The following is a 21,237-nucleotide window of genomic DNA, read 5'->3' as shown; positions in this document are numbered from 1 at the left end:
TAAAAATCTTACGAATGTTTGAAGTTATGGACCAAACGACAATCAAATTTTATTAGTTTTACTTGTATGAAATTTTATAGGGTTCCAGTTACATGGGAAGATATTAAAATTCGAATTCGATGTTACTTCTTACGTTTAGCTATTTGTAGAAAACAAACAGCTAAACGATGTTTTTAGAGGTAACAAGTATTTTTAACAATACATCGAGTTTCACTCTGAACTAAAATGCTAATGTAGAAAAAATATTTAAGAGTGTAAATTGTAATATTTAAAAACCCAAAAATAAATATCATTAACTATGATTAGAACCATACTTAGACTATTGTAAACAAAGCATCGACTCGACCCTTGCAATATGTTGCGATACTGAATTTTGAATAAAACAAACAAAGCGCTAAACATTGTAATTTAGCGTCGCGCGGAGCTATCGTCGATACGTTGCAATAATTAAAAGAAAAAGGCTAAATGAATTCGTACGACTTACGACGCGAGGTCGAGAAAAAACGCACACAAAACCGGAATTGCGGCCATGTGATTGCAGGATGACGGAATAGAGGGGGCTCCGGGCAGGGGCGTAGCCGCCGGTCGGCCGGCAGGTTCAAATGTTTTTTTGACAGTTGTACTCACCGCGGCGGGGGGCTTGACCCGCGAGCCGGTGGAGAGCCTCGCCGCGGCGAAGAGCGACCGCCACACGGACGACGCCATCGGAGCGCGGAGCACTGAGACGAGGGCGCCGACCGCGACCCCGACCCCGCTGACCGCGGAACACGCGGAACGCAACGCACACGACCGACACGACCGAGCCGCCGCTGCGACTGACACGAGTCGAGAGGAACGACGCGCTAAACCTACGTCTCGAACCGACCTACCCCCTTTTCGAATATATTTTATTTTTTAAATTTGTCATGCACCGCAAACTTTTTCACCTGGCCGAATTCATTTATTACGGCGTTATAAAAATCCCACGCTCATCTTTATTTATTGCCACTTTCGCTCTCGCGATTCAACTACAAGATTAAAAAAGCGTATTTCTTTTGATAAAATGTACCTTGATATTTTACAGCGATAAAAATGTCGTTGCAGTCCATATAATTTACTAATGTTTTTTCGCACTTCTTAGACCAACTTTTCTTACATTCAGGTGACCAAATGTCCTCCTTTAAGTATGATAGTATAATGTATCCTCTTTTTGTCCTTCTTTAACAAAAAATTCAAAATGACCGTTATTTTTTTTTTAATTTCGGGGATGGCCTTTGAACAAAAATTTCCGGGAGCTATTCAAAAAACCGTTTTTATATAGCTTCCGTAATCTTAGCTCCCATTCTCCTCGAACAAAAATTTCCGTGATAACCTTTTTTTAGCTACTGCAGCAATTTATCTTCCTCGAATAAAAATCTCCAATATGGCCTTTTTAATTTTAGTGTCCTCCATTTTCAAAATCTGATCACCTTATTTACATGCATAACAAATTTTGATGTATGTTTGAAATGACAAACAGAGCCGGTTCATTGCACACGGAAGCGTGCACACGATTAGAAACCACTGGGATATATTTTCAGACTCAACCTCAAAGTGGAAAATAATATCAAATATCATAACAAATCCTTCTGTATAAAATGTTAAGAGAGTCATATTGAAAGTTTACGCAATTAAATACGAAAATTTAACGCCATACGAACAGCTTTACTATGTCATTTCACACGCTCCTCATAACTTCTACTTGCCAAATCAACTGTTTAATTCGTCAATATGTATACTCACAAAAAAACTTGGAGTTGTTGTGGTGGTAGTCGATCGACAATAGGCAACTTTTAAGCATTGCCGAATGTCACATTTTTCACATCTCATTGCTCAGCAGAATTTCCAAATAATTAGACTGAAGTATTTTAACTAGAAATATTTATCTCTGTTACTTGAAGTGACGTTAAAGCATCGAGGAATACGGGTCGCATCTTTATTTGTTTCCTAGTGCCCTTTTTATGAGCGCTAAGATAAGTATATCAATAATAATAAGATAATTAGATTCTCGAAAAATATATTCTAAAGAATCTATCCTGATAGTGTTAATACTGTAAACATAAATATATTAATTTTGAAGCTGTTATCACCGAATACATTCATGACGTGCCGAGATATAAAAAATGCAGAGTAAACGATGCTTATTAACACGTATCGTGCCGTGTCAACCATCGGTGACCGCCAGAAATTGTTACCAATGCACCATGGCGGTCATATGTGACCGCCAATAATTAATTGGAAGAAAGGGTCCTCACGCGCCGTCAATCACTCCTTAACGGAGTTTTACCCTGAGATGTGACCGACAAGCACATTATTTTTATTACTTTGCATGTGCATTTTCATTTGACAAAGAAATAAAAATCTTTTCTACGACAAAATAAACTTTTTTTTTGCACATACTATATTATACATTATTAGAACATAAATATTATCAGATAAAATTTAAAGTTAGCAATATTGAAAACATATAGAACAATCTGAGACTTTTAGTAATCCTGTTTAAACATCAATTATATAATAACTAAGTAATCCTTGTCTTATCGGTGCTGTATTGTAGATATCATATACATACGTAAGGTGGGTAGAACTAGTCGTCTTAAATGACCAGAGTAGATTTGAGCTAAATTTCAAGCTGATCCGTCAAAAAAATGTACTTTAAATATATACTCCATAATGGAAACGGCCGGTCCTAAGCTGGCAATGAAGTTTTCAACTAGAAATTGGATTCGTCGGAGAGAGGTGCTTAAACCCTAGATTTTTATTTCGTAACCTTTTTGTAGTCACGCTCTTTTTATTAACGGTAAAACAGTCTGCGACCCTGCGTCGCCACCAAGGCCGGTCTAGTTGTTACGCATAACTCAGCCCTTTAAAAATATATAAAAAAATAAACATATTTTACAGAAAGTTTTATTTTTTCATAAATCATATTATTAAAACCTAAAAAAATAAATGTAAATATTTAAAAAAATCTATATTTAAAAATATAGATTTTTTCTATATAAAATCCTTTTTACACATACACAGCTTGATCCAATTTGAGTTTTCTATGTTGGCAGCACTGTAAATCAGACAGCTGTCAATAATCACGCTTGTTCATTGCGATATGTTAGTTTGCAAAAAGTGACTGTTTAGTGCACATTGTGGTAAGACGGCGTCGTTGGGACTTACTTTTTTGAAAACGACGAAGATCGGGCTGTAACAGTCTACAGTGAGTGCTATAAGCTTACGATAACCGATTCTTTTAAGATATTGACGTGGAAGACATGTGGTTCCAACAGGATGGCGCAACTTGCAAAACATCGGATGCAACGTAGGATGTTTTGCGTGAAAAGTTTCCATGTAGCATTATTTCACGTTTTGGTGACTGGCCGCCAAAATCATGCGATTTAACGCCGTTGGTTTTAGTGAGGCTACGTTAAGAGCCGAGTCTACACCGACAAACCCGAAACGTTGGAGCACCCAAAAACCAACATCCGCCGAGATAACGCCCGAAGTTTACGAAAAAGTCAAATGCTACAAAAGATAATTAATAAAATTGTTATTATACAATAATAATAATTTTAATAATAATAATTTTTATAATTAATGTAATACATCAAATGTTCGATTAATAAAAAAATCCGAAGATATTTTAATTTTTTTTAAATGTTAGGAAACTGAAATTGGATCTTTCTCTTACATCTAGAAGGTTTTTTGTCAGAAATGTAGTCAAACGTTAATTAAAGATAAAGTTATCGCTTCGCAGCGCAAAATTTAAGTTTTTTTATTTACTATAAAAAAGCGTTTGAATTTTGCTTATTTTTACTTAATTTAAATTCAATCCATATTGCTTAAATATTTGACAAAACATACACAATTAAACAATTTGCGAAGCGTCTAATGCAGTCATAAGATCAATATAATTTATTTGTAATAATGTAAATATATGTTCGTATAATTTATACTGTCTTAAGTTGTAAATGCATCTTTGTATTATGTTTTTCTTCACGGAGCAAAAAGGGTATTTTACTCTATATGAAAATATATTGTATTGATACAAAAGCGAAAACATAAACATAATAACAATTTGAGAGACTTTTAAAATGCTTTTTTACTATATGAAAATAGTAAGGATTGTCAAAACATTTAAATATATTTCTTCATAAATTGCTAGTTTTAACCCTTTAAGCACCAGCGACTAATTAATAAGTAGCCTGTTAATTCACTTCACAGGTCAAAATCTCTTTTTTAAGAAAAATATGAAAAAACTAGGTTCATTGATAAATGTTGCTAGTACAATAATCTTTTACAGTACAATTTAACAATAAGCCGCCGGCGTTAAAGTATGATATAATACAATGGTTTTTCTGCTTTAAAATATATATTTTTTATTGCTTTGCACTTTGTACAAATTCTAATCCCCCCGAATTATCAAAAAATACAACATGTTAATTACTATGGTTAAGTTAATTAAAATAAAATTTGTGGTACATATAATTATATTTGACAAAAATTGTAAAAATAGATTTATAAGCAATAAGGTTCAATATTGAATAAATAAAATCAAGTGATCATCAGAAAGAAAATAAGATAATTAGTTATATGTTTGAAAACAGTTGTTTGCACATTTTGTTCATCAGTCTAATTGAAGATTCATATATTTTTATTTTGCGTTATTTAATATACGAATAATGAATTTAAAATAATTATATTATTTAAATTGTTCACAAAAATAAACGTTTTAATAATTTTATTAATCCGATAAATATTTTTACGCACGGGCAACACTCGCTAAGCAAACTGCTGAGCTTGTGCCGGCGAGTATCGCTTGACAGCGTTCAACGAGCAAATTGTGCAATGACGTCGGAATGGGATTATCATTTGTCTACTGAGCTGTTAGCTCATTCCTTGGACGTGAGAGCGCTGGCCATCGGGCCCGAAGGATGCATCCTATCAGCCTCCAGGGACAAGACTGCGCGCCTTTGGCATCCTCAGGGGTTAGACGGATGACTTGCTTATTTGTTTATGTCACGATTAATCACGACTTGTGCAATAATATAAATTACTGTAAACGTTCCAATACAATTATTACTAAATCAAGTTTTAACTTCATTTATATTTATTTACAATTTTGTCTATATTGAAAATTTATTTTATTTACTAAGTTTAAGTACATAAATGATTTATGTATTTCCAAACTTTATAAATTCCTAGAAAAAAATCTTGATTTAATAAAATAATTCATTAATTAATTGCTGGTGGAGAGAGTCATTTAAAATTGGAAACGTCCAATTTTTTTTTTTTGTAATTTGCCATTTCCATAGCTTTAAAATTTTTACGATTTCTTTTACTTGTCCTTGCATTGATTAATTTAAACCACTCAATTTTAAAAACTAAATAAGTAAGTTTTATTTATCGTTAAAATTAAATTAAATTTTAATTTATCGTTGAAATCGCAATTTCTCCGTTTAACTTTGCTTTTAAATGACTGTTTTATATGTAATTTATAATTTTTGTTAAAATGTTTTTAAGTATAAATGTATTATCAGTAAGTAGTATCTGTTTTACATATGATAAGCGAAACATTATTTCAACCAAATCAATAGCTGCTGGCAAAACAAGCTTGTGTTTTTTACATTTTGCGATTCTGTATGAAACTTTTATATGATGGGACAAGCTATTTTTTCACATTCGTCTTTGTTTAATAAACTGCTCTAATTTTCTGTGAAAAAAATACTATATAACAAATTAAATTGTCAGAATTTATATTAACTTTGATTCAGAATAAATATCAAATGGCTAGAATAAAAATATATGACGATCAGAATTAAAATAATGAATGGTCATGATTATATTATTCAAATAAATATCAAATGGTTAGAATAAAAATAGCATACAGTCAGAATAAACATAAGGACGATCATGATATAAATTATTTATTTTAGAAATATCTTATAAAATATCTCGCCTGCACCAAAACTGTGAGTCAGAACATTGAACACCCCATGAATAACTCGTAACGTATTTATTTAATTGTATGTAGGACGCGAAGGTATTCAGAGTAATGAACGAAACAGGAATAACGACAGAGAGTACATTTGACTTGTGTTGACATCTGACAATGTTGCGAGCATATGTTGGCTCTAAAACATCTTGATAATTTCCATGTATTATTATGAGGCTAAAATACAGAGCATATAATATAAATACTAACTGAAAAATATGATTCTGACCATCTGTAAAAATAGTACTTAGCATTTAATGTAAATTCTGAATTTATATTAATTCCGACCAATCAATATAAATTCTGCACATCTAATGTTTATTCTGGCCGCTTATATTCTAACCTTTTAAAACCATTTCATGCTCTGGTTTTTTTTTTACATAAATGTAATTAAAAAAATCAGTTTTTTTATTATGTTTTAATTTACATAATTTAAATATTAATAGTTTACATAATTTAAAAATAATAATAGTTTAAAATAAAACAGAAGCAACGAAAAATGCAAGAAAACCTAACCTAATACAAAAAACAGAATAAAAATGTTTTTTTCTGTTATAAATTCTGACACATGTAATATAAATATAATTCTGACCACAACTGTACTAAAATTCTGACCTCAAAAATACGAGCAATTTACCAATGCATTTAGAATGCATAGCTGCAATGTGCTGTTTTAATTTACTCAGTTTCATACCATCTCCAGCCAAAATTTTCATACAAACCAACGCATTTTTTTTCCAAGCCATTTGTCACAATAAATCGTATTTTCTTGCTTATTGTTTTCTGTTTTCTTCTTCCAGTATCTTTATTTTTAGTACATTTTCTCTTGTAACTAGTCAAAAAATTATACATTCCCACCCAGAAACAGATAGTGCCACAGACTTCCGAAAATGTAAACATGGCACTTTACAAGTCCCTCCGAAATGGCGCAGCTTTCTTCAAACTCTAAACATTACTTATTGTAGTAAATATTTATATAATTTTACCACTCCCTAAAATTATATTTGTCCCTTCCATTAAGTGGATAAACAATGTGCTTCATTCCACATGTGGCAACCGATTTAGGTGTCCTATTTCAAGCAGACTACAGATTACATCAGCATATCTTTCTATAATGCGCAGTATCTTCGAGCATGCTTCTTTATTCTAGTTGCTAAATAATGCAACTGATTTATATTAAAAAAGGTTTCTCAGATAATGCGGGAATATAAATATTTTCCATTTTTATTTTCCACAAAGTAAGCTGAGTCACGTCGATGAATGTACTCGAGAAAGCAGTTCTTCCACCTTATTATCAACTCTTACATTCCCAAGTAAAAGTCACACTTATATCAAAAATATGTTGTTTATTTTTTTAATAAATGTTCTGGGTACTATATTTCTTATATCAGCATTACAAATTATTTTAATTGTTGCAGCATAAGAGAATTCACCAACGTTCAAACGTACAAAGGTCACAACAATTTTGTAGCCACAATATGCTTCCTTGGTCCCACAAAGAGTTTTCCAGAAGGGCTCATCGTAACGGGCAGTAACGATAAAAACATATGCTGCTACTTAATTAATGAATCACTTCCTGTTTTGACAATAAAAGGGCATGAAAACACAGTTTGTAATATTACAAAAGGAATTAAACCTGGAACATTTTTAAGGTAATTTGCTTTATATGAGAAATATTATAAAATCATCTAACTGTATTTCTCTTTTACAGTGCTAGCTGGGATACTACGGGATGCCTTTGGTCGGTCGAAACGCCCGATAAACCACTCATAGTATTTAAAGGTCATTTAGCGGTCGTTTGGGCGATTATAGAGCTCGAAAATGGATTGATAGCCACAGGATCGGCTGACAAAACTCTCACGCTATGGGATAATAAAGGAAATAAAGTTAAAAATTTGACAGGACACACCGATTGCGTTAGGGCTATGTGCGTTGCAAGTGAAGCGACATTCTTGAGCGTCTCAAACGATGCAACAATTCGTCTATGGACGAATACCGGAGAATGTTTGAATACATTTTACGGTCATACAAATTATATTTACGAGTGAGTTCTAGTCATTCTTTTAAAGTCTTGTAAAACAGAATGTTTTATATTTAGTAGTCAAATGAGTATTTACATATATATTTTTTTAATTTTTAGTATTTGTATGAATCCTTACATTAAACATGATGTAACCTTTGTGACTTGCGGAGAAGATTCAACTTTAAGAGTGTGGTCAAAGAACGGTGATAACGTATGCACTATCACGCTTCCCACTCAATCTGCATGGTGTGTTACTGCTTTGCCAAATGGCGATATCGCTGCCGGTAACTATTCTTAAGAAAAATACTTATCGTTCTCTATGCATTATGCTGATACTAAAATTATAGGTAGCAGTGACGGTATTATAAGAGTATTTAGTGTAGACGCTCAAAGGCAAGCGGATGAGACTCTTTTACATTATTTTGAAGATTGCGTCAAAAAACATCATCAAGCTACTACACAAGAGATAGGCGGCTATAAAGTATCAGAGTACGTGTTGTGATTAAAATAAAATATTCTAAAAAACTTATAGACTCATAATGAAATTATTTTAGTTTACCCGGTCCGGAAGTGCTGTTAGAACCGGGCAAATCAGACGGTCAAACAAAATTAGTGCGATCCGGAGACAAAGTTAAATGTTACTCTTGGACCAATGAGACGCAGAGCTGGAACGAAGTCGGAGAAGTGTTAGGATCGGCTAAGGCGAGCGAAGGAAAACATTTATATGAAGGAAAGGAATACGATTTCGTGTTCAGTGTCGATGTTGAAGACGGAAAACCTGCACTCAAATTGCCGTACAATAAAAATGAAGACCCTTGGACGGCTGCTCAAGCGTTTATACATAGGTATGGTGATTTATTTTATTTTTTTAATAGACGTGTTATAAATTTTGTGAATGATTTTAGAAATATGCTACCTCAAACTTACTTGGAACAAGTCGCCAATTTTATAGTGAAAAATTCGAAAGTGGGTGATGCTCCAGTTCAAACTAACAGGTAAATTGCACAATTGAAACAGTCTTTCATTATTTCTCAAACCTAAATTAAACATTGTCCTGTTAGATATAATTTAGAAACCAAATAAACTTTGTACTAGACAACTAGACCATTGTCTCGCAAAATTTCATTTAAAAAACCCTTATTAAACATGTAAATAATATGTTGCAATTTTACAGTGGTTACATGGATCCGTTTACTGGTGGTACACGTTATATCCCAGGAATAAGTAGCATCAAAAGCACCACAAACGGGACTGCCGCCAATGCTAACGCCGATCCGTTCACAGGATCATCTAGTTACACAACATCTAGTTCTTCTCAATTGGAAAAGCAAAATTTAATCTCGGGAAATTATTTTCCACTTAAGAATTATTTGAGGTAAATAACACTACAAGATTTTTCCGTGAATATAGAATAACTAGCTTTATATGTAAAATAACATGCAGCTTTCAGCTATTCATTTTTTTCTTATAATGTATGTCCTTTTTATATTATTTATGCTGACAGCTTTGACGAATAGTAAAAGGGTTTATTATGTCCAATTAGATTGAAGGAGATTCATACCCCTTTTTTGGTAGACCTATGTACAGGAAACAACGGCATCTGCCCATGTATTTACCGATGTGACCTATCATATATAATTTTATTATCTGCTAAACTTAACAACCTTAAGCCACGCATTTGAATGGAGACAATGGACTTTATTTTAAGTGTGATAATAGCATAGAAATTTTAACAACTAAATTACCATACACAATTAAAAAAAATTGTTTGAAGGAACAGCAGTGTTGCTATCTGAAAAATCCTTTTTAGCATAATTTTTGTTCTTGAAAGTCTGGCGATTTCTATTTCTGGGTGTTCTCGTACTATTTATCAAACACATTTTCTCTCAAAAGTTGATCCATAAAGCTTTTATTCAAACGAGAACGTAAAAAAACATAATTTATTGGGTTCTAAGAGTTAGAACTATTTTATATGTTTTTTATACGTATATTATTCGGTTTTTGTGGGATTTTTTTTATATCAATACAGAAGTCTTTAATATTTTTTATAAAATTAATATAATTTTTTTTTATGTTAATTTATTTTATAGTTTTTAATTTATTGGTAATATTTTCTATATAAATAATTTATATTAATTCAAATTTTAAAAAATATTATATAATTTTAATGTTTATTTTTATGTATTATTTCTTCAGTTATATATTTAAATATATATACTATCTGGGATACTTTAAAACACTGAAAGATCGACCACCATACATGTACAGCAATACTCCTCAAAGGGTTAATATTTTAGTTTGATCTTAAAACAGTATTTTGTTAAAAGATTTTTTTCAAAATAATAAATAAAAGTTATTTTATCTTTGTATCAAAATTTGTGTTCAATGTAATTAGAATGTATACTAATAAAATTATTTTCAGGTTCGACCAAGCAAACACTGCGGCCATTTTAAGTAAATTAATCGAATTCAACAAAAAAGTGGAAGATACAAACTGCGTTGTTTCAGAAGATGATCTCCTCCATGTTATTAAATTTGGAGATCAGGTTATAAACGCTTATTTATTACTACTGAATTATTGAATATTTATAATAATTTGAGATTGATAGACGTTTTCAGATCGTAGAGCTATAGAAACGCTCAAGACTCTTTTAGGATGGCCCAGAGGTAGTTTGACTATTTTTATGAAATTAAGATACTGAATTTATTGAATCGAACTCTTTGTATTATTTTCAGAATTATTGTTTCCTGTTCTCGATCTTCTAAAATTAGCTATAAGAAGCAAATGTGTCAATGAAGAATTTTTCAATGATGAAAATTATGAAGCAATACTAATGAAGATATTTTTAGATAATTTATTATTAGGTGAATAGATTTCTAATCGAATCAAGTCGTTCATTTGTGAAATGATATTTATAAATAAAAATATAAAAATTCCAGATTCTCCAATTGCTAATCAATTATGTTCCATAAGAGCTTTGACTAACTCGTTTACGCATTCTTATGGTCAAAAAACAGTTTCGAATAATCATGAAATGATTTTAAACACGTTAATCTGTTATCAAGACATGAATAAAAACATACAGGTAATTTAAATTTATTTAAATTAAATTAACAGCATGATTTATGTTGTATAAAAATGTTTCAGATCGCGTTAGCTACATTATTGCTGAATCTTGCAGTTGCATTAGGACCTTCCAATCCTACATTCCTGTGTCAAAGTATTTTAGAATTTGCAGTTGCTCTTGTCGAAAATGAAGCTCAATTCAGGTATGTAATAAAATTTACAAAATATAAATACTAATAGCATAATTTTTTTATACAAACTAAATGATTTATTATTTTAGAGCTTTAATGGCTATGGGAACATTGGTCGCAACGACAACGACTAAACCAGTCATGATCAGCATGATCGTCTCGCATCATCTCTTCACAAACAAGATACAAAAATTAAGCGAAATGCCAATAAGCGGCAGCGACGCTAACAAACAAAAAGTAATTAAATGTGCAAAGCAAATCATGCAACTTTTATAAATATTTTACAAAAGAACCATTAAACGCTTAAATTCGCTGAGGTTTCTTGCAGTTCAATGCATTATGTGTTAAGTAACCATTTGGGGCTTTGATGTGTTTTATACAACGTGTATTCTATGAAAGTAATATATGTATATTTATAAATTTATTGTGTCTATTTATTTTAAAATTAATACTCTATAAACCGAACGCATGGTATATTATAAGAGTTTATTATCAGAGACGGATCGAAAGGTGTGGTAAACTTTTGTTGCATGATCTCTCATTAGATTTTTAAATGACAACATTTAAAAATATAAGGTGAGTGTAAATAATGCTATAAGAAATATTTTAAGTTAAATTATAGACATTCTACAATGACTGGAAATCAAAACATAAGTCAATAAACATTGGGTTATTTTCTAAAATCGACTTCAGTCCCAGCTTTAGTAAAAACCATCAAAAATACCCCACTGTCCTGTATTTCAAATTATTCTATTGATTTTGAATATGACATTATGATCAATATAAAAAAAAAAAATTTTGGCGGCGGGCCGCAACCGAAATCCTGGAAACTCTCAACTCATAAAAACCGAGCTACATTTTTATCTAAAATAAAAGACAACGAAATACTTAATGCTGTTAATTTTGTTATTAAATTTTATAAAGTAATTTAAAAATATAGCACATTTACACATAAAAATATATATATATAATATGTACAAAACTGTTAAAACAATACCAAAATAAAATTTAAACATCAAAATATTAATGAGATGATTGTCATTGTTTTTGATCAACATTGTAATGGGTATTTCACACTTCGCACTCGTTTCCATATTTTCTGCACATAAGATTAATAATATATATTTTTAAATGAACAATTTCACAAAGGGCACATATTTTTTATTAATTACTTTTTTGTAAGTGTAACTCACCATTCATTGCTTATATAAATATTTTTTATTGTTGTCTTAATAGTAAACTTGGGATGTTTTAAGAAATCAAAAATATTTTTTTGAGATAAGAAAATTAAAATAATATTAGATTAGAATTTTTTAATATTCCAGTATAATTACCAAAAATAGTTAACAAAGAAAACTGACAATAACTTACTCTTGAATATCACTGGAACGTGGTACAAAAACTAAGGTGACCAGATTTGGAAATATCAAAGGACACTAAAAATATAAAGGCCATTTCGGATTTTTTTGAGGACAACGATAAAATTGCTATGAGAGCTAAAAAAGCACTTCATAATTTTTGTTAAAGGATGACAAAGAAAGACAAAAGGAAGATGTTCACAAATGAGTTAAATCAGAAATTCAGATGACATTTGTTCATACATACACAAACATACAACACCCGATCGATTTACTATTAACCGTTTCTTACAGGACCAAAATGGCTTTCGAAAGTCTGCGTGGCTATTATGAGCATTGTCCTCTTTATTCTCAGGTGTTCCGAAATGACCACTTCACTTTTATTTGACAATGCTCCTTTGTTCGATGTTATCTTTTAAGAGGGCAAAATTGTGTTGGAAAATTGTTCAAAAAAAATCGAAAAGCTTCATATATTACTTCTGCATTTTTGGCTCAATTCGTTAATTTATCTACTTATTTAAAACTACAAGAGATATAGTTACAATCATTGGCAAAAAATGTATTGACGATTGATGTTCTCCATTATTAGTTTTTTACGTTTCAGACAAAAAGGTCAGGAAATGATTTAATGACAATAAATTGATAAAGATTTCCTTGAGTACTAAAAACAAGATTTTCGTTGATAAGAATTGCGAAATTGCTTTTAATGATGTTTTTTAAGAAAAACATAATTTTTTTTTAAGAAAAACATAATTTAGTAATGTATTTAAAAAAATAAATAGCGAAATGTATAGGTTAGTAAAAAAAAAACACGAATCGATGAGAATTTCTGTTTATTAATGTTCACAATGAAACCGCTATATAACTCTACAAACTATAATATATATTAAATTGATTATATGGATATAAATAAATTAGGGGAATGTCAAACGTAATACAGTTGATATATTATTTACTACCGAATTTCGAATATATTATATTAAGGATATGATAATGTGACATTAGATTTCAAATACGACTAAGTGATAAATAATTTACCGATTTATTATAGATTGATGCATATAATATCTTAGACTCGAGCGATTTTGAAATCTAACGCTTTTCTTAATAGTACAATATTTATGGTATATTGGATCTTAGCCCCTTTTAATTAATCTGTTTAATAGTTATACTTTTAAACTAGGAAGAACAATAATAACAAGCTATAAACAATAGATAAATGCCAAGATTTGCTTAAATCTTACACATGTAATCTGAAATATGACAATGTCAATAAATACATGATACAGGTTTTGCTGGTCGTTCATATTCATACAAACGTACATACGAAACATAATATCACAATAGCAAATAAGTGAGATGTTTTCAAATTTGCGTTTTTGATGCGAGAAAACAAACAATACTGAAACATTAGACGATCTCGATCGTCAATGATTAAACTTTGTTGCCCATTTTCACTTTGGACGTGATGTAAATGCCGACGATGAGGCCGAACAGACCGATGGCCGAACCGAAGATCTCCACTATGAGGATCTTGACGAAGAGGGCCGAGTTGGCGGCGTCGGCTAGGGCGGCGCCCGATCCTACTATTCCGACGGCCATGCCGCAGAACAGATTCACCGATCCGACGGCCAGTCCCGAGGCGAACATCAAGTAGCCGGCCATGAAGTTGGACTGGAGGATAGCTGCGTCGTCGGTGTTGATGTCGAACTCTTCGAGCAGGCCTGAGAGCACGATAGCCGTGATCAAGCCGTAGATGGCGACGGCCTCGCAGAAGATGACCGAGATGAGATTCTTGGTCTTAATGCGAGGCGCCTTGACGCCGCCGCCGATGATGCTGGTGCCGGTGGTGTGGATGCCGGCGGCCGCGCCCACCACGGACAGGGCCACGGCGAGGGCGATGCCCAGGCAGGCCCACATGTAGGGCGAGGCGCCTGCGAGGAACCAAGCTAGGGATACGCGCTCGCCGCGCCCCGTGAGCACGTGAAAGAGAACCACCAGGGTGGCCACCGTGCTCAATCCCGCCACCAGGCTGCCGCCCACGCAGTACCGAGCGCTCATTCTCATCATCTTGTTACAACAAGATAGAGATCCGCCTAGTCGACTATTGAACGGCCGTCACGGGACCTACTCAGCTGACACTTGAGTGTTGCCGCGCTACAAATTTTTTTACAACCTTTGTTATGTCAAACATTGCCTTTTTCGACTACCTATATATAATTAGTTTCAAATTAAAAATTAATAAGCGTTTTTTACATTTTTTCTTTACAAGTAATAATATTAACAAAATAAATCGAATTACTTAAAATAAAACATAAATCTATTTATATTTAGATACAGATATGTATTATGGTAAAAACTTGGCGGCACTCCAGTAACACTGGCGTGACGGTTTTTCTCTCGCCTGGCGTTCCAAAGTATAAACACCATGTAACTTTTTATATACTTTAATAAAATATTACTACAGCAGCTCAATCTGTGTCTAATTGCCACCCGTCACCAACAATTTTTTTTAGCAAATACATTTTCACCAGTAGAAATATATTTCTACTAGTGAAAATATAATTTAACTGCAGGGCTGGCTGTACGTGCTGGCCGTTTACTCCGAATGAGGTCGCCATTTGCTTATATTTAACACGGTATCGATATTTCATCAAAAACTTTTCGGAGATGGTATTTGCACAAAATTTTCTAAATGACCTTTTTTAGATATAATATTAGATTTGTAGGAGACCTACACCTATTTATATTTGAATATAGATGTTGTTGTGGCCAAAACTTGGCGGCATTTGAGTAACACTGTTTTCTCTCTCAACGCGCGCCCCGTATATTGTATTCTACTTGTACACAACATGCAACAACTTCGTATCACGAATAAAACATTACTGCAGCGGCTCAATCTGGCCACCCGTCACCATCCAGGCGCCAAAGATTTAAACAAATACATTTGTGATCACCCTTTTTTAGCTCTCATGAATTTGTCCTCCTGAAACAAAAATGCCCCGAATGATCTTTGTTTTTTTAGAGATAACTAATAGCGCTAGTGAAATTATATGCTGCTCTAAAACGTCTATAAAACTCAATTTTTCATTTGAGAAACGCTTATTTGCTATTTAAACCCAAACCTAACCTACACGAATTAATTAAACGCAACTTGATCTAACGAAAGTTCTATAACTAATTATAGTTATCATTAGATCAAGTCCACAATACAAACTAAGCCAACTCATCTCAAGGGGAAAATAGGCGAAGGAAGACACACAGACAGAGATCTCGCATATTGCTCCATAGTTTGTCTGCACTACTATATTACACTACTTTTTTAAAATATGATAGTTATCCTAACCGATATTGTTACAAACTTCTTATATGGGAGTATTGGTTAAAATGTATTTTAACAAAAACAATAATGGCTTTTCGGAAATCAAAAATTTACGACAAAAGCAATAAAATCGTATTGGCGACGTTGCAGTGGGAACGCTATGTAACGATCGTTCCCACTGCGACGGCTTCAGATATGCTTCATTCAATTCTCATTTATTGTAAGTCGTAATATTGTTGTGAAAAGTCTTGCTTTTGGCATGAATTCTAAACAGGAGCGTCATTTTGGGGAAGGAGGACATTTGCATGTCATTTTATAAATCTTAATGAAATCGACTGACCAACTTTTGCCTGCTTGTGGAATTTGTTTACAATTTTTTTGTGTAGAAAAGTTAGTCGATTATAAGCTTTCCCTGATTATTTTCATTTCAATATATATTACAAATAGCAAAATTTTTATTCAAAATTGTTGAGAATTACTAAAACAGGTAAAATAAAAAATGTTTTTCTAACATTTGGTTCTAAATTAATATTAATTTATTTAGATTAAATTTTCATTAATAAAAACAAATAATTTTGCTGCACTTACAAATCGTGTGCATTATTATAACTTTGAAACAAATCACTAAACACAGCATATTTTAATTCTCATACAAAATACATATATATTAAATTGATCAGATTTTTTAAAATCTGCTACACACTTATTATTACTTTGAAACTATGTTGTTTATCCATTTAAATAATATCACATAATATACGACAGGTTTACATTACAACTATTTACATACACATTATGAAATGAAATAGGTGCCTCGGGAAAGATTGAATCATGGTTTTGGCACTTTATATCGTTGATGCTTTGAAATAATATGTTTTGCAAGATTAATCTTCTTTGGAAATGTTTTATTGCAATAATCGCAAACGAAACCGTTGTTAAGGTGATAATGAGCCAAGGCGTGCGTGCGTTTCTTAGCTAGAGTTTTAAAACGCTGACCGCATTGTTTACACTCGTGAGGCTCGTCGTTGGAATGTGTCCTTAAAAATAAAATAGATAAATAAATATTATAAAATATATTTATATAAAGTTGATCACACTTACACCATATGCGTCTTATAACCTGGTTTGGACGTGAGGATCTTTTGACAAATCAAGCACTGATACTCTTCGGGAAAAAAGTGCGAACTTTTGACATGCGATGCCAATGATTTTTGATCACTAAAACGAACAACCAAATTTTAAGTTGATTATTATTATTTTTCAAATAAAAATATATTGTATACGATATTTACTTGTATCTGTTGTTGCAGTATTGACACGTGAATACAGTCGCGTCGCCAAATTTTGACGTAGCATGAGAAGCTTCGTGCGTGAAACGGGTGCTAATAAAAGTGTGACATTTCAGCATGTATCCGCAAATTGAACATTTGTACCGATATTTGTGATATCGTTCATGTCGCATCAACTCAGTCTCAGTTTGGAATAGTGAAAAGCAAATATCGCACATAAAACTGCCGGAATTCTGCAAAAAATTATTAATTACATAGTGTTAAAATATAGTGAAAACAAATGTACAATAATTGTTAAGAAGTAATCACACCTTATGATTCTTTTTAACGTGATTCTGATAAGTGTCGGGAAAATTGAAAGCCATCGCACACGAGTGACACGTGTAGGGACTACTTTTATAATGTCCTTCCGAACGCCTCTCTTCTAATTCCGTGAGCTGTTCTTCTACAGTTAACGTGACATGTTCCCAGATAACGCCGCTCTAGCGATATTGTTATTTGTAACATACTAAAATAAGGATATTGTTATTTGTAAAAAGTGTCAAATTTCAACTTACGTTCCGTACACTAGTTGTGCAATATTTGATGGCGTCTAAATTTGTAATCATATGTATCGTACTTATGTGGATTAGCGCTCTAGACTGACTTCTATAATGTCTATCGCAAAGCTGACATATATAGGTCATACTGAAAAATGAAAATAATACCTATAATAAATAGAAAGAGTAATTTTTACACTGATGGAAACTCACCTAGATCTTAAAGTTTGTTGGTATTTAGAATCGGAAGGATCGATCACGTCGGGTTGTTTGTGTATTGCTTCGTTGAAAGGAATCGAACTGCCATCGTATCTGAAATCTTTTATTGTATGCTGGCTCTTTTTAAACGACTTTGCATGTTTGTCGATTTCGGCTTCAAAATCTGTCTCGTCTATTATCACAGTTGCCGAGTTTTGTACCTCGTCCGTTTTATCTTCTGTTTCGAACGTTTTCTCAACGTTCAATGCGTCCATTTTTGTTTATCCAAGTTTCAGCGTGAGTAAATAAAATACTTATTTACTATCATAATAAAAATTGGACAATCCTGTGACGATGCTTCATCTTCGATGTCCGACATCAAACGACAAAGCGTCGTTTATGCGTCGTCTATGTTTAAATTAAATTTTCATTACCGGCGGACATCGGTATGTTTGACGTTAGAAAACAATCAATCCTTATTTGGCCATAACAACCGTTGATTTGAGCAATTTTTTATTTATTTAAATTATATTAAAATATAAGTACCCTTTTAAAAAAACGAGCATAATAGAAACTAAGAGTTTTTGCCCCGAGTCGAGCTTTCCGAAATTTCTGTCTTATGTTGATTTTTAACAAGGTTCCGAAGATTTGTTTACAGTTTGTTTGTTGTCTTAAAAATATGAGAAAATAACAATTTAACATCTTACACAAAAATATGACTAAGTTCGATGACCTTTTAAAGTAATCGTAGAACACAATAATAAATGACAGAAGCACGTATAGTATGTGTTTGTTTAATATCAGACGAAATTATATCAATTGAATTAATCTAGTATTTATCTTCAGATTAATCTTCTAACGCTCTAATACTTTATATGTTGTTTAGTTGTGTAAAGTCAAGGGTACACTTAATAAGTCTAACTTGTCGATATCAGCTCACAGTATTCTTCAACTATTGTTATTTTTATACGATTCCAGTCTGAAATTTAGTTTCTCGACAAATACCGCCTATGATCCACTTTTGAGGAAGAATCGTGTTGGCATTGTTTTTCCGACGAAAGAATATTTTTGTTTGTATACCTCATGCCTGGGCAAGTGAGCAAAAATGTCTGAGATTACCTTATTTATTACATAAATCCCGCTGTATTTTTTTTAAATATATGTATTTGAAAAAATATCACTATGCATATTAGTAGTAAATTTAATCTTCACAGATTAATCTCATGTGCTAGATTATTGTACACTTGTCTTATAGTAATTAAATAATTAATAACCTGTCATTATCCTATATTCATCAAAACGGGCTTCATCTGTATAAAATACTTAAAATTTAATTCTGGCTAAAAATATTCCTATGGTTGCAAGTACACCAAATAACACTGAGTAACACACGAGAACACTGATAATTACGATTTCAACCGACGTTTGGGGAATAAGCACGCGCACGGCGATAAAAAACTAAGTTTTCAATTTTGAAATGTAGTTATGTTGCAAAAGTTGTTGCCCGCTTTTGTAGCCGTTAGGGTTAAGCACAGCGGTGAGTTCATAACCGTTGGTTTCTGAGCGTGGTGCCGATATTCTCAACAAGTACCACAAAAGTAATTATCATTGCGCTGGTTTCATAACTATATATTTATACAAAATTTTATACCATAGTAAAAAAAAGTAGTGTTTTGGCCAAATTTTTCCAAAGTTTGCAAGATGGCGGAAGAGCACGAAGAATCTGATTTCGTGGCAAATCTATGGCAGGTGATCGAAGAGAGTGATTGCTATAGCGCTGTACGTTGGGGTCCAAGAGACCGTGGCATAATCTTAAACCCTGGAGGTTTTTGGCTATTATCGCTCGAGATAAATTCGACGAAAAAGAACCGATGGCCGTTTTCTAAACTCACGTTTAATTGGCTGAGTCGTCAGTTGTATTTGCACGGTTTCTACAAGTGTAAATATTCAAGCAATCTCTACTTTCATCCAGCCTTTCGCAGAGGACGGCCGGATCTTCTCCATTTTATTACTCCGAAAGAACAACCGAAAGTATTTATCTTTAAAAATATGCATATAAATCGTATTACATAAACACAAATTAAACTTTTCAGCCGAATTTTTCAATGAAAATCGACGAAAAATCACCAGGATTAATGCTGACCATAGCACGCGAGCTTTTAAAATCAACCTTAGAAAGTACAATAAGAACGCTCAATCCCAATAAGAATACAAATAAGGAAGGTATTATACATAATTCTCCACTATTCTTATTGTGCCGTGCATTTTTACATTAGTGTACGATTAACTTATACAATTTCAGAATTATCTAATGATCAAATTAACAACTCCAATGTACAACAAACTGAATTAGGTATCGTTCATTATTCTATTCAATTAATTCACTTACGGTTATAAATGAGTCATTTTTTCAGATTCAAGTGTGCAAATTATACTAAATGAAGTGGATAATTCTAAAAGCAATTGGTAATATCTCTCAATAATCTTTCTATATATTTTGATTTAATCAATTGTTCTTTGTTAGTTGTACGTTAGCTTCAATCGAAGATTTTACTGCTTATTTAAATAGCAATCTTTCATCGGCCGATGTTTCAAATATGCAATATAGCATTTATCAAAGTGAAGACCTATTTGAATACAACATTGAAATAGAAAAAAAAGCAATGGAAGCTGAATAGCAATATAAATCGTAAATACTATTTATAAATAATTATCTCACATAAAGACTTCAAGGCAGGAATGTTTTAATCGACACTCAAAAATAATATTATAAGGGTTCGAATTCTTTCACGAAGCCAACAAAGCCATTGGAAGCGGCCACTTTTCACATAATTTTATACCAAGAAAAAATAAATTAATAATTTATTTAGCTTATTGTTATTACACTAAACAAATACAAAAATATAAAAAATACTTCAATACTATTGTATATTTTATTTCTTTATTCCATTGAGAAAATCCACTATATTTTAATTTTTGCGGATAGTCCTAGGAATATTATTAGACAAATTCACACCTCCGTATAATTTTCCCCTAGCAGTTCTCGTTTCATTATGCCTATCTATCCATAAATTATCCCTATTTCTAGTATTAAGTCTATGTATATTTTTATTTCTTATTAGATACCTATTAAAATACTCGTGAGTATCCAACCATTCCAATCTTTTAATCATACTACAAAATGTGTTAATTGGTCTCATTTCTTCACCCTTTTTACTATTTCTTATTTTAGGTATAATAGTAGCAATT

The 21,237-nt window shown here is 32.2% G+C and overlaps 5 protein-coding genes across 10 annotated transcripts in view; 2 read left to right on the top strand and 3 right to left on the bottom strand.

Annotated features, from left to right (window-relative positions):
* MCU (mitochondrial calcium uniporter) overlaps positions 1-817 on the bottom strand; it is a 175,337-nt gene extending 174,520 nt beyond the window's left edge. Inside the window, exon 1 of the mRNA XM_088195422.1 lies at positions 628-817. Coding sequence (XP_088051548.1) covers positions 628-705 — 78 coding nt within the window. The 5' untranslated portion in view covers positions 706-817. The remainder of the gene's footprint in view (positions 1-627) is intronic.
* A 3,973-nt stretch (positions 818-4,790) lies between these two features.
* Positions 4,791-11,704, top strand: Plap (phospholipase A2 activator protein). The gene is made up of 14 exons (XM_088194091.1): positions 4,791-4,994; positions 7,420-7,653; positions 7,713-8,045; positions 8,142-8,308; positions 8,372-8,513; positions 8,579-8,869; positions 8,930-9,019; positions 9,199-9,399; positions 10,447-10,570; positions 10,634-10,691; positions 10,761-10,889; positions 10,965-11,110; positions 11,173-11,294; positions 11,372-11,704. The coding sequence occupies exons 1-14, from the start codon at positions 4,855-4,857 to the stop codon at positions 11,556-11,558; spliced, it is 2,364 nt and encodes a 787-aa protein (XP_088050217.1). The 5' UTR covers positions 4,791-4,854; the 3' UTR covers positions 11,559-11,704.
* Positions 11,705-13,456: 1,752 nt separating this feature from the next.
* LOC148230402 (V-type proton ATPase 21 kDa proteolipid subunit c''-like) lies at positions 13,457-14,788 on the bottom strand. The gene has a single exon (XM_088193959.1). The coding sequence runs from the start codon at positions 14,708-14,710 to the stop codon at positions 14,075-14,077; it is 636 nt and encodes a 211-aa protein (XP_088050085.1). The 5' UTR covers positions 14,711-14,788; the 3' UTR covers positions 13,457-14,074.
* Positions 14,789-16,475: 1,687 nt separating this feature from the next.
* On the bottom strand, positions 16,476-18,483 carry LOC148230401 (zinc finger Y-chromosomal protein 1-like). 4 transcript variants are annotated; one of them, XM_088193958.1, is made up of 7 exons: positions 18,210-18,470; positions 18,004-18,109; positions 17,809-17,938; positions 17,563-17,733; positions 17,255-17,484; positions 17,064-17,180; positions 16,476-16,999 (listed from the first exon to the last, which is right to left on the bottom strand). In XM_088193958.1, the coding sequence occupies exons 3-7, from the start codon at positions 17,935-17,937 to the stop codon at positions 16,792-16,794; spliced, it is 855 nt and encodes a 284-aa protein (XP_088050084.1). In that variant the 5' UTR covers position 17,938; positions 18,004-18,109; positions 18,210-18,470; the 3' UTR covers positions 16,476-16,791. The 4 variants fall into 4 exon arrangements, with proteins under 4 accessions (XP_088050084.1, XP_088050081.1, XP_088050082.1 ...); XM_088193955.1 differs by having other exon boundaries at positions 18,004-18,483; XM_088193956.1 differs by having other exon boundaries at positions 17,083-17,180; positions 18,004-18,476.
* A 992-nt stretch (positions 18,484-19,475) lies between these two features.
* On the top strand, positions 19,476-20,842 carry LOC148230400 (uncharacterized). Of its 3 annotated transcripts, none has more exons than XM_088194406.1 (6): positions 19,476-19,586; positions 19,658-20,019; positions 20,082-20,211; positions 20,291-20,341; positions 20,403-20,454; positions 20,513-20,842. In XM_088194406.1, coding segments are annotated over exons 1-6 (750 nt in total). In that variant the 5' UTR covers positions 19,476-19,585; the 3' UTR covers positions 20,667-20,842. The 3 variants fall into 3 exon arrangements, with proteins under 3 accessions (XP_088050532.1, XP_088050535.1, XP_088050534.1); XM_088194409.1 differs by having other exon boundaries at positions 19,501-19,586; positions 19,682-20,019; XM_088194408.1 differs by having other exon boundaries at positions 19,501-19,586; positions 19,655-20,019.
* The last annotated feature ends 395 nt before the right edge of the window (positions 20,843-21,237 follow it).

Source organism: Plectrocnemia conspersa, unplaced genomic scaffold (assembly GCF_051122295.1).
Source record: "Plectrocnemia conspersa isolate PC_06_02 unplaced genomic scaffold, ASM5112229v1 ptg000010l, whole genome shotgun sequence".
NCBI lineage: Eukaryota > Metazoa > Arthropoda > Insecta > Trichoptera > Polycentropodidae > Plectrocnemia > Plectrocnemia conspersa.
Note: the sequence above shows the minus strand (reverse complement) of the source record. Positions and strands in the feature narration are given on the sequence as shown.